General features: G+C 41.3%; 1 protein-coding gene across 1 annotated transcript; it reads right to left on the bottom strand.

Annotated features, from left to right (window-relative positions):
• Positions 1–63: 63 nt before the first annotated feature.
• Positions 64–5170, bottom strand: pnp5a (purine nucleoside phosphorylase 5a). The gene is made up of 6 exons (XM_072687344.1): positions 4980–5170; positions 3045–3214; positions 2684–2787; positions 1900–2075; positions 1466–1656; positions 64–782 (listed from the first exon to the last, which is right to left on the bottom strand). Exons 1-6 carry the CDS (start codon positions 5000–5002, stop codon positions 565–567), a joined length of 882 nt encoding a protein of 293 aa, XP_072543445.1. The 5' UTR covers positions 5003–5170; the 3' UTR covers positions 64–564.
• Positions 5171–13015: the final 7845 nt, after the last annotated feature.

The raw sequence follows: 13015 nt of genomic DNA, 5'->3' as shown, positions 1-13015 counted from the left end.
ACTCCTATTTCACGCCCATGTCAGAGACTGTTACTGCACAATAAATGGAGACAGAGCCAAAAATAATAAATAAGACTTTAGTAATAATGTTACAAAAAGGAAAAGATACATAATACACAAATGATCTATAAGATCTACTATACATGTTAGGACAGTGACCTCAAAGTAATCAACAGTTTACAAACAATTCCAACATCTAAAATTAGAACGTACACATGAAGGCATTAGTGTTAATACCACATTGACGTGGTTCTCTGCTGTCTAGTGTTTAGTGTTGCCTACTAAGGGAATGTACGCCAGAGCTGTTCCCACAAAATAGCACAAGAAAAGGTGGGGGAAAAAAAGCCCTCAGGGTGAACATGGCACTCCTCAGAGCAGACTGTAAATATGCTGCTATGCACTAGACATAAGAGCTGACTTTCTAGCACTATTCTAATAGCCACAATGCTGCACGGTCACATTTACCCGATGTCCCATGTGGTCCTGCGCTGATCTCTGATCAGTTAAGCTGTACTTCAAAGTGTTCAGAGGTCACCGTTTGAGTTCAGCTGACCCGATTTCAGTTTAAGAGTAGTTGTTGTTATACTCAATGCGAGTGACCATGGTGGTCACAAGCCTCTCCAGCTGCTCCGCCCTCTGTTTGCCCGTCTGCAGAACTTCTTCATGATTGGCTTTCTCCTCGCTGTCGTAGTCCATCACTGCCTGGTTGGTAATCAGAGACAGGGCAAAGACCCGCATGCCACAGTGACGGGCCACGATCACCTCATGAACCGTGCTCATCCCTGGTAGAAGGAAAAGCAGAGACAATTAAGTATTTAAGAGATCAAAGTAATGGAAAAAGATGGAAGTAGATTTTGTACAGACGCTACAGTCCTGCAGCTTGTAACATTGGTTTTTATAGAAAGAGGTTACATAAAAAGATGGGGAATTAATTAAATTCTAGATGTGTATATTAATGAGGAGCTGCAATCTTACAGCACTGAGAAAGTTAAAATAAACATAACTTTGCATTTCAAAAAGTTAAAAAGTCCTAAGGAGAGTACCTTGACAAGTATAATCATCATTTCATAAGATAATGATTTATTTTCAAACCTAACAGTAGACGCTTTAAAAGTAAAATCCAAATCCTAAGCTTAAGACCAAGGATTTCATGTGAGGATTAAAGTAAATCAGCATGAACAGGGGTGTACACCTAAATTGGCATGCATCTGTACATTCAAACAGTTTCAGGACATGATGTGGCCTTGAGTAGTCTTGCACAATATGAATAATGTGGAATATCGGAGTAACGGTTAGTTCATTTCTTGGAATAAATAAATTGATAAATGAAAAAAAAAATCTCTGGCCAACACCTCCGTCTCTCTGAGTCTGCAGATGGATGATGCTGATAGACTAGGAGGATTGGGGGTGGGGGGCTGATTGCTAATTCACTCTGTTGTAGTAGATTATATGCAGAGATTCTCACCAACAGCATCAGCGCCAAGTTTGTGCAGCATGCGACACTCTGCGATGGTCTCAAACGAAGGTCCTCCGAGCACACAGTACACCCCCTCTCTGAGGAAGTCCCCGTAACCCAGCTCAGTACCCACATCCATGGCCAGCTGCTGGAGTTCTCGATCATACGCATCAGACATGCAGGGGAACCGCACACCAAACCTGGGGAAGATCCACAGTCTGGGGATTACTGAATGCTCAGTTACATGTTGAAAACAGTGTTGTAGGCATTTCAAGTGTTCACAGATGTAGATTGATTGAAGCAGATATTTTTAGCTATATTTATTACATTTCCACAGAATCCAGTACAAGAATCCACAAATAAAAAACACATTAAAAAAAATGCATTAAATGGTTTCTTAAAGAAATGTAATGAATTCATTGGGAGGTCAGATATACACATACCTTTCATCATTCGGTCCAGCCAGGGGGTTGTTGCCAGCAAACCCAGGCATGTTTAGATGGTCTTTGATGATCATGATATCTCCCACTTTGTAGTCCTGATTCAAGCCTCCAGCAGCATTGGTCAAGATCACGGTCTCCACACCCATCAGCTTAAATATCCGCATGGGGAGAGTGATCTACAAGAACACCATGAGATGTAATGTATTACATGAAGGGTTTTTAGAACAGTAGTTTCAAACCAGAGTCATGCTCTTCTTTATGTTATGTGCTAGAAGATGCACTTTTGGCTACGATATTCTATTGTATTTTGATTAAAATGTATTATTGTGATAAACAATGTTTTTTTTAATCAATATGCAATATGCAAGTCTAGGAGTCTAGGAGGAACGATTAATTGGTTAAGAACCTTTCCATCAACAGAAGGTTCCTTAGATCTTGTTAAGCTTCTAGTCAGCCAGACATCTGTATTACAAACATGGTCCTTCTATGGAATCGCTCAAAGAACCCTTAGAAGCGCCTTCATTTGTTTTTATTTTTATTTAATAAAATGCACAATTTGTGCACTTCTCAATCTCCAAACATTAGACATTTCAGACTGTTTAAGGTGCCCACATTATTTATTTATTACCATTTGAATTGGCGGTACTAGTGTGTACTCGGTTTGTCCTGCATGTATGCAAAGTTTCCTTTGGGAATGGGAAATCTTATCCGACACGACCTGTAGAACTGTACGAAGAATGGGGACGTAGGAGTTAGGAAGGAGATCATAATGGGATGTTTGTACCTTTTGGATGGGATATCCCTCATAGAGATGGAACCGTCCTTGCATGCAGACACAAGGTCTTCCCTTCAAAGTCCCAAACACCAGCCGTCCAGCATGACCATGCACTGTTATGAATGAATGCATGAATGAGCAAACAAGCTCTGACTAATGAAAACACCAAGAGGTATTTCACTGTCATCTGGCCAACTGACACACACACACACACACACACACACACACACACACACACACACACACACACACACACACACACACACACACACACACACACACACACACACACACACACACACACACACACACACACACACACACACACACACACACACACACAAATTCATAAACATGCACCCTCACCAACCTGTGCTCTGTGGGAAGTTGGGGATGTCTTTGTAGTTGAAGGCCACCTGGTCTTTCAGCATGTCAGCAAGTCCTCCAAGCCCTGAACCACAAACAATGCCCACCAGGGGGTGCACTTCCGTCTGAGCAAGCAGCCAGTCAGCTGTTGCCCTGCAGTCCTCATAACTGTACCTGCATAGAAGGAGGAGGAAAAGTGTGTTTGGCAACTGACCAAGAGCTCACATGACTGCGTGGAGAGTCTGGCACACGTTTCTAATGAAATATAGGAATTGCTCAGCGTGTGGGTTGGGTGGCTGTAGGCTTTCAGACAACGAGGCTTTTCTCTGCTTCCCAGAGTCCTGCACATTACAGAACCCCAACTGTACCAGAAACATCACCCTGACCATTTAGACCCAACCCTACATACATCCACACACAGCTCTCTTTGGAGCATATCCATCTTGCTTTACATAATGTGATCTAGACCCCCATACGGAAGCCCTATGTGCTATTACCCAGTCTATGCCCACCTACACTAAACAGCACATTAGTAGACACATGTTCCTTCATTGATTTCTAACTAAATCAAGGGCATTAATGAGGAGGAAAAGCTTTCACTCATTTTGGAAGGATTTATATTAGTTAACTACATTGCTGTGAGGATTTGACTGCTTTCAGCCATATCAACTTACACCAAATGCAAAATTGAATTCAGCCTCAACACCAAAGAACACAGCTCCACTGGGGGGAAACTGGGGGATACACCCATGGCCTTGGGCATGGTGATCTCAGGCTCATGTGTGGCTGTTTCACAGGATCACATTCTATTAGCAACTCTTTTTCTATCGAGATCAGTAGCTGAATACCCTAAAAGGAGATGATTCTGGGCCAAACGTTGTCCAGTTAAGGCAATTATGGGTCAATTATACTAATGGAAAATATAAAACTGGCCCAGCTGTACCAGCCCCATTGAATGTCCGTCTCCGGGTCACATCTGGCCCATGTGCAACCCTGTAAAATGTTTTACAGCATTTCTATTTTCAGCAAACATCGTAGCTGGCTGTGGCTATTTTTGCACACCCTATGTATCCCAACCATATCCATCCATTTTTAAAACATGAACCAGTGTGCCCAGTCACCCCTGCTTTCCCCACATTCAGACTGACCAAAATAAAACACCTACATCTACCTAAATGGGATGTGATACCGCACAAGTGCCACATATTAATAAATAATCCATATTAATCATGGCAAGTCAAAGTGTAACTTCACAACAACTGGAAATAAGTTGTAGTGTATATAAATACACTGTCCAGATATTTGTGGACACTCCTAAGACAGACACAGTATTTAATGAGAAGTACTGCCAAAAAATGGAAAACAAAAGGACCCAGCAGATATACATCAACCTAATGGCACCATGCCTAATGCCAGGTGTGGGCTAGAGGGGCAATAACACCCCCACCCCACCCCACCCACCCATCATTGAGCTGTGGAGCAGTGGAATAGCTGTGTTCCCTGGAATGATGGATGGTGCTCCCTCCAGTACTTCTGGGATGAGTTGTGGAGTCAGGGATGATAAGGTGAGGTGGTGATCATCAAACATTCTGACCTCACTAATGCTCTCATCACTGATTGCAATCAAATCCTCACCGCAATGCTGTAGTAAAAGTCTAGTAAATCTAGTAAAAGCCTTCTTCCTGGACAGCTGAGACAGTTCCTTTCTTAATACTCAGTGATAAGGAATGAGGAAAGGTGTCCCAGTACTTTTGTCCACATACACATGCGCTTCCAGCAAAGTCCTGCAGCTTTAGCTACTCCACGTGCCCTAAAACCTGCAGGACACGAGCCAGCAGAGGGGTGGGCGGCTGAATGGACCAATGAATACACGGTACCGGTGTAAAGTAGCGAGTATCTGGACTAGAAGGTGCAGAGTAATGGGTGATGGAGGTCTTACCCTGTGCTGCCCTCAGGAAACATCTCCGTTTAGGTCCGCTTACAGGAAGAAAGTAACGGGCTGTAAAAGTAGCAGGAACCCCTCAGAGGATCAGAGAAAGTCCACTGGTCAACCTAAAACCACGCCGGAAGGATGAAAACACCTAACGCGGTGATGATGATTAAAAAAGCCCCCAAAAAGCTGCTGGTTAAAATCACTGAAGTTTCTTATCAGAGGCTCCACGCCGGTACATTTATATGCACGCGCTGGCTCCGCCCCACCGCGTGACGCAAATGCACGCGTAGAGCGTCACACCTCCTGACGTAAAGCCCCCAGGGGTGGGCGAGTAATCTGGGGTGTGTGTGTGAGGGTCAAAGTAAAATCTAGTCTAGAGGTAAAGCTGCCCCTTCCACACTGATCTGAGGTCAGCCTAGCTGTTTCTCCTACAGCTGTTGAGAAGGGATCTCCAGCAGATGAGGAGCTGCTCCTGGGTCAGTGGAAACAACAGCAACTTGAACTTCAAACTCTTCAAACTGTTGACTGATGGTTGTGTGCCCAACCTTCAGTTCACGGGAGCTTGTGAAACAGGGTCGTACACACAATTTCCTGTTTTCACCTGGAAAAAAAAATGCTTGGCTGTTTTGACGGTGACTAGTGTTTTTGATGGACGTCATAAAACCATGTGGACACAACGCCACGTCCGCGAGTGGGACCACGGGACTCAGTGGGTGGATTAGAATTACTCAGAGATATAATTAATGAAACAACATGTGACCAGCTTTCTTGTTTTATATGGGCTAATCAATATCACATGGGTTCTGTGATTTTTTGCCAAGTGCCAACCCAGCACACAATGCAGAGTCACTCTGAAGAGGATTCTTCCATGTTCCTCTTGCCAGAAATCATATGAAGGCCAAAGCTACAAGTGTTTTAACACATACTGCATTGTTTGTAAAATTGTAAAAACTCCTAGAGCGTGTCATTTTAAAAATAATTTCGGTCTCATACAAGCCATATAAAGGCATGTCTATTAAGGTCTTTTTTTTTAAAGCGACCACATAAAGACCTACATCTGCTACTGGCTCTTACCTATGGCACCATTACAGCACACATGTGAGACAGTGTAGATTATTACAATAATCTAAACAGTGTAATCAAAGCTGGTAAATATTATTTATAGGTCTGTCGAACGTCCGTCTCGAACATCACAAGTCACAGATAGACTGAAGCAGCGTGTAGTTATTTTGAGCTCTAGACTGTAGGCACCACTAATGCTCTGAGGTCAAAGGCCAAGACCCTTCCATCTTTTGCCTCTTCAGCATGTGACACATGGAAAAGAATCCTGTCTGACCTCCCTTTGACGTCTGTCTTGTCACATGACCGTCATCTCATCTCATAATAATACATATTCAGTAAACACCTTTGAAATTGGAATTCTAATTACATCACATGTATTGCTTTTGAGTGCAGTGTTTTATGACGTCATTTGGAATGTCTGGAAATGTGATGGCGTCTATTAGAACATGTGACCCACAGCTTATTAATATTCAATCAGACAGAAACTACATTACAAAACTGGTCCCTTGTTACATCATAATGCATTATATTTGGAAGTGTAAAGCCATCTGAAAAAAAAAACCCACATGATCCACATGTTTGATCTCGTTACATCATTATATCATACATTTCAGTATTATTATTCAGACACGTAATATAAAGTCAGATGTCATACTTCTTGTCATATGACTGACACCTGAAAATATTGCATCAACAAACAATTGTCTTTCAGATTTGGACTCTTGTGACACCATAATGCATTCCTTTTTGGACAGGATGTATTATGATGTAATCTGCAGTATCTGTAAGTGTGATGTCATCTAAAAGGTCACATTATCCACACCTTTGCGTAGTCAATCAGACAAATGTTACATGGCAAACATAGACATGTGTTACTTTATATAATGTATAATATTTTGATGGCATGTGCAGTAATTTTATGTCATCTGGAATATATGTGTGATTTAATCTATAAGGTCACATTATACACATCTCATAATATGCAAAATTTGAAAAGCAGGTTACACAATAATGAATTGTAAACTAGAAGTGTGTCATCCTTCTTTTCATGTGACTGATGTCTCAGAATATTGCCTAAGAATACAATTGCCTTTCAAGTTTGGAATATTTGGAAGTGTGAGGTCACATGATCCACATCTCATGACATTTAATCAGACAAAAATGACTCATCAAATTTGTTACATCATAATACATCATACTTGTATGAGATGTAATGTGATGTAAGATGTACTATGACATAATCTAGCATGTCTAGAATATCTAGAAAGTGTGTATAAGAACACATGGTCCACGTTTATTAGTAATATGACTGACATCTCACAATAAACAATTGTCTTTTAAATGTGGACTCTTGTGACATCATAATGCATTATTTTTGAATAGGATGTATTATGATGTAATCTGGAGTATTAGGAAGTGTGATGTCATCTAAAAGGTCACATTATCTTTAATCACACTCTTCATAATCAATCAGACCAAATTTACATGTAGATTCATAATTAAGACACATTACATTATAATGCATAATATTCTGATGGCATGTGCAGTAATATGTTGTAGTCTGGAATATCTGGAAGTGTGATGCCATATAAAAGGCCACATGATTCACCTCTCATAATATGCTAAATCTGGATTTGATAATTTAATAATAATAATAATAATAATGCTTAATAAAAGTGTGATGTCTTTTTTTAAGGACACATGAACCACATTTAATACCATTTGAATTCGGACTCATTTGTGACATCATAATGCTTTATATATGCACAAGATGTCAGATGATGTAAACTGGAAGTGTGATGTCATCTTTCTAGTCATATGGCTGACTCACAATATGGCATCAGTAAAACCTGTATTCTTCTTATGTCATAATACACTGTATGTACTGTAATATCAAAAATTACCTTATAAATGTAGACTTTTGTGATGTCATAATGCATTGATTTAGTACTGTCACCATTACAAATATGTTCTGTATCTGTATTACCGTGGTAAATGTGGTGCTTGTAGTGGGAAGTATGGCGTCTATCATACTTCATTCTGTACAACTGACCAGTTAGTTAGAACCGCTGCACTCTTGCTGCATTTACTAGTCACAAGACGGGAATATAGACTACACAGAATAATAAACCAGAGCCCTCTCATTCTCACGTACTTCACATTATAGGTGAGAGCATGCGTCATCTAGTTGGGCGCGATAAGCTCAATGTTTACAAGCTCAGACGTAGCATAGAGTGTTGTGGCTGTCCCTTATCACAGTGCTGTTGTGTTTAAATTCTTCTAGAATGTTTGTCTCCATCCAAGGCCAAGCTGTGGGGAAGGGGTCAGCACACTGATACTGTTAGTCGGACCGGCTAACACGCCTGCGGCCTGGCCAATGGCGAGACTGGGACAGGCTGTAAAGTCAGAAGTTTGTCTTTTTTCATTTGGCGATTACAGCGCAATAAAAATCAATACAAACTGTTCCCAGAGTGGCTGAGCTCCTTTTGCAACCCTCACCACCCTCTCTCTCTCTTTCTCTCTCTCTCTCTCAATTCTTTATCACTCTCTCTATCACTCTGACTTGAGGTGGTATATTAGCACTGGGCTAATAGACTAGTCTGGGGCACCACAAACAGAAGAGCCACAAATGCCAGACCACTTTTTATGACCTCAGCACATGGCAAACTTTGTCTAAGGCTGTGCGTTCAGCATGTGTGTGTGTGTATGTGTGGTCTGTTAGCTTGCTCCAACAGGCAATCGTCTGACCCAGCCTGAAACAGTTTGTGTAAGATCACCTCAATAAGTCTGAAGGCCTGAAATACTGGAAGTGTGATGTCATCAGCTGTGTGACACATCAAAGCCATTCCATTGTGACGTGTAGGCTACACCGTACAGCGTGTACTAGAAAATGATCACGAGATTCTGATCAGGTGGGGACCACCTGCACTTGCAAGCATTAAGCTGATTGTAGCCTCTCGTTACATTTCATACAGCTCATGGGTTCTTGTTAAAGTGGAGGTTCTCAAGGGAATCTTTCCATGTTGCAGCTGAAAGGGTGGAGTGGAATGGTGGTGCTGCACTCCAGAAGTCTGGTCTTTGTCTCAGAGGAGTTTTTTTGCAATCTTGCTGTGCCCGTGGTAAGAGAATTGGCTAAATAGTCTCCCGAGGTGTGAGACTGTGGGTGAATAGGTGAGTAAGGCAGGGATATTCTTGCTTTGTGCCCAATACAGGTAAGCTCCAGACCCCTCTGTAGGAAGATGGATGCACCACAGCAAAGCCCAAAGCATATTATTTACAATTTACAGTTGATGACGGTTATGTATGTGCAAATGTACAATGCACAGACTGTGGCACAGTAGGCCTACATGCTATGGAAGGCCATACATTGAGGAAATCAGCAAATCTGTACATTAAGCTATTTCTTCAGTTTGACTTTGCCCCTATCTGTATCACAGCGGATGTCTTCTGTTGTACATAAGATCTGCTATCAGCTTATCAGTGAGTAAATAAACTATGGAACATACAGTGCTTCCTATAGGGCTTCGCATAGAACTTTCTGGGGGATTTCTGGGGAGTTACGGTTACCAGTCAATAAAATGAATATACTGGAAGTTCATGAACCCTAGCACAGTCCTTTAGCACAGTGTTTTCCAGGCCCAGCTCACTCACCTGAGTCATACCATTAGCTAATTATCAAACCTGTCTAGGGCTGAGTTGTGTGTGTTTATTCAGGGAAAGCACAGAACTATGTAATTGAGGAGGGGCTATAGGTCAGGAGTTGGGTTGGAAACTGCAGTAGGACAGGGTACCAATATAATGGGGTGTGACCTCCCCCCCAACCCCCACCCCCCAGTGATCAGTCAGTTACACAAATTGTTTACTTTCAATGATTACCACAAAACAAGACTGAGTTTGAAGGATGGATTTGAGCAGATGTGCTGATGCATCTGCAATCAGCTTATCAGCAGGCAGTAGGCACCATTATCACAATATTGGCAATATTAGAAACCCTCCAGGCTTAAAAGGATTAAAGTGTTTATTCTTTATGCCCAATATTTATTAGGATTATGTAGAATTATGCTTTTATTTTGGAGCTCAGTGAGGTACTGTCTAAGTCAGACTGCTGGAGTAAACCGCTTACAGCCAGCTACGTCCGAATATTTTACTGAAACATCCATTCCAAGAGTTGACCTTGTCTGGAGCCATTTGGATCCATGTGCTAGTCAGCTCTGCCATTACATTTAATGAGGCCATGCGCTACACATCAAGCCTAATCAAGGAAAGCAGACATGACAGAACGTTTGAGTAAAGCATTCAGGCACAACCCCAGAGAGTGGACACAGCCACACATGATCAAGTAGAGATTATGGTGAATCTTGATGTTGTATCTAGCACAGTTAAAGTTACATAAGGTAAGTTGCAAGTACTTATTAAAACGGATGCACCTCCCATTCATATCTGTTTTTTTTTTGTTTAGAAATCAGTGGGGGAATAAAATGTTCAGCAGTATTAACAAAGACAGAACAAGATGACTAGTTCCAGGTGGTTTCGCAAGACTGATAGGGTCTATACAACATGGAATGGGCAAAACTTCTTCCAGCCTGAGTTCATTTACTGAGGCCATTTACCTTGACACAACCACCTACAACACCCTGCCCCACCCCCAGACCTGCACCAGTGGTTGTGCAATGAGGAAACACAGGGGTGTTTCTAGACTACTTGTTGTACACAGAATTTAGAGGGGCACAGCTGTATTCCCCTGCTTGTGTAATAATATTAATGATATCATTAGTTAATAATAATATTTTTAAAACTATGATAATAGTTATTATTATGATTGTTATTACTTGTTTATTTTAATTATAATTATTACAAATACTAATAATTAATGGTAGAAGTAGTAGTAGAAATAGTAATATTACTGCATTATGTGCATTAAATATTTCCCTTGCTGCATGAAACCATATGTAAACAACTATAGATCACATTGGATTCTTTTAAATATGTATTTAAATATATATTTATTCTTAATGTTTTTATTAAAAAACAAAACAAATGATTTTTATTGATAAGACCTCTTAGGATGAGTTGGAGTGGTGTTTATATTCCAGACCTAAGCATCCATCATCAGTACCTGACCTGACTTGCTGAATGCTGTTGACAGTGAATACAATCAAATCCTTTAATATTTAGTACTCCTTCACAGAGTACTCCATCATCCAAGAGAACCCAGTTCTGCTGCTCCAGCTAGTCCTTGTGTGCAACGTAATATCTTTTCATGGGGCCCAAAAATGGCAGCGACCGTGATTGTGGGTTTGGTTCCTGGTTGGAGGGCGATCGCTGAACCTGTAGAGGTGTACTGCTCTTATTTGTGTGTGTTGGTGTTTTTGTACGACCTACTTAAAGCAGGCGGTTAAACATTGTTTTGTAATGTTATGCAATGCGGCGGCAGGATTGTGTATGTTGTAAAAAGAGCTCCTGTATTTGTCTGTGCACTTATCTATGTGTTTGATGTGAGGCTAGGTGACACACTGATATATCTGGTCATGTTTACTCAGACAGAAAGGCCAACAGCAGTTTGGACTGGAGTGAAAGTGAGCAGGAACTGTATATGTATGCGTGTGTATATGTTCAGTGTATGTTGTATAAATAATAATGAAATATATAAATCAAGCTGAACTGGTCTGAGACGGCTGTAGAAATTATCAATATTAATATGGTTAAAATTGGTATGTAGGGTATATATTGTGTACAGGGGCTGTAGTGTGTAGAGTTTACATGGACCTGGAGGCTCTGAGCATGCATTAACTGTATCAGTGGGACTAGTGACCAGAGAGGCCTGTGTGGTTCCACAGTTATGATGTTGGTAAGTGATAAGTCTGTGAAGTGAGTTTGGAGAGGAGTGGGTTTGGGACGAATGGAGGTGCCTACCGGATAATCCCTATGAAGAGCTTGCTAAGTAGAGGGTGATTAGAGCATGGGTGGGAAGGAATCATCCAGGCCCTATGTGTAACCCCAAATATCAGGTGCAGGATTTTTGCATCTTCCTGTATTATTTTAGTGGTCATCCTTAAGTTTCATTAGATTTGATGATATATTGAATGTTTTGAGTGTGTAAGAATTGTATCTATTAATATGAAATACAGATGTTATCTATACTTTAATTCCATACATGGAAAGAGTGATCATTTTGGTGATCCAAGGAGTTTTTGAATCCCGAAGCATCACTCTTAAAAATAAAGGTTGTACAAAACATTTGTGGACAATGCCATAGAACAACCATTTCTCGTTCCATAAAGAAGCATATTTGTTAGCAAGGACCTTCAAATGGTGAAGAACCTTTATAACGACTTCTGTAAAGCTTTTAAAAAAAAGCTTTATCACTGATTTCCTTTTAAATCCCTCTTCTAGATCGTCCCTGATAACAGGCTTACAGGCTGTTGAAAGTTCATCCCGTAATATCCGAGGGCACTGGCCTCTTCATAAAGGTTATGTAACTGTGGACCAGTGGAACAGCCGAAGAGCTATTGCCCACTGCTGCGACACTGTAGCAACCTGGCGACTTTTCACAGTGGAGCAGTGCATTCTGTACCCAGAGCCATGTGCTGTTCATTCAACCCGTCATTAGTTAGGTTTAAACCTCTAATCCATCTCTAAACCTATAAAAGGTTTTCTTTATGGAACCAAACGTGCTTCTTCCATGACATTGCTCAAAGAAACCTTTGTAGCACCCTCATTTTTAACAGTGCATGGTTGGTGGTCAGAGTATAGAATATGGTCAAGCATGATGGCAGCATGGTAATCATGATGAAGCAGGTAAATCAAGCTAGCTAGCTGTAATCAGCTCAGCGGTTAGAGCTCCGGGCTGTCGATAACCGGGTTGTGGGTTCGATTCCCGGGCTCGGCAAGCTGCCACTGTTGGGCCCTTGAGCAAGGCCCTTTACCCTCTCTGCTCCCCGGGCGCTGGAGTTGGCTGCCCACCGCTCTGGGTGTGTGTG

This window comes from Salminus brasiliensis, chromosome 9, assembly GCF_030463535.1.
Source record: "Salminus brasiliensis chromosome 9, fSalBra1.hap2, whole genome shotgun sequence".
Classification (NCBI taxonomy): domain Eukaryota; kingdom Metazoa; phylum Chordata; class Actinopteri; order Characiformes; family Bryconidae; genus Salminus; species Salminus brasiliensis.
This window is presented reverse-complemented; position numbering and strand designations above follow the sequence as displayed.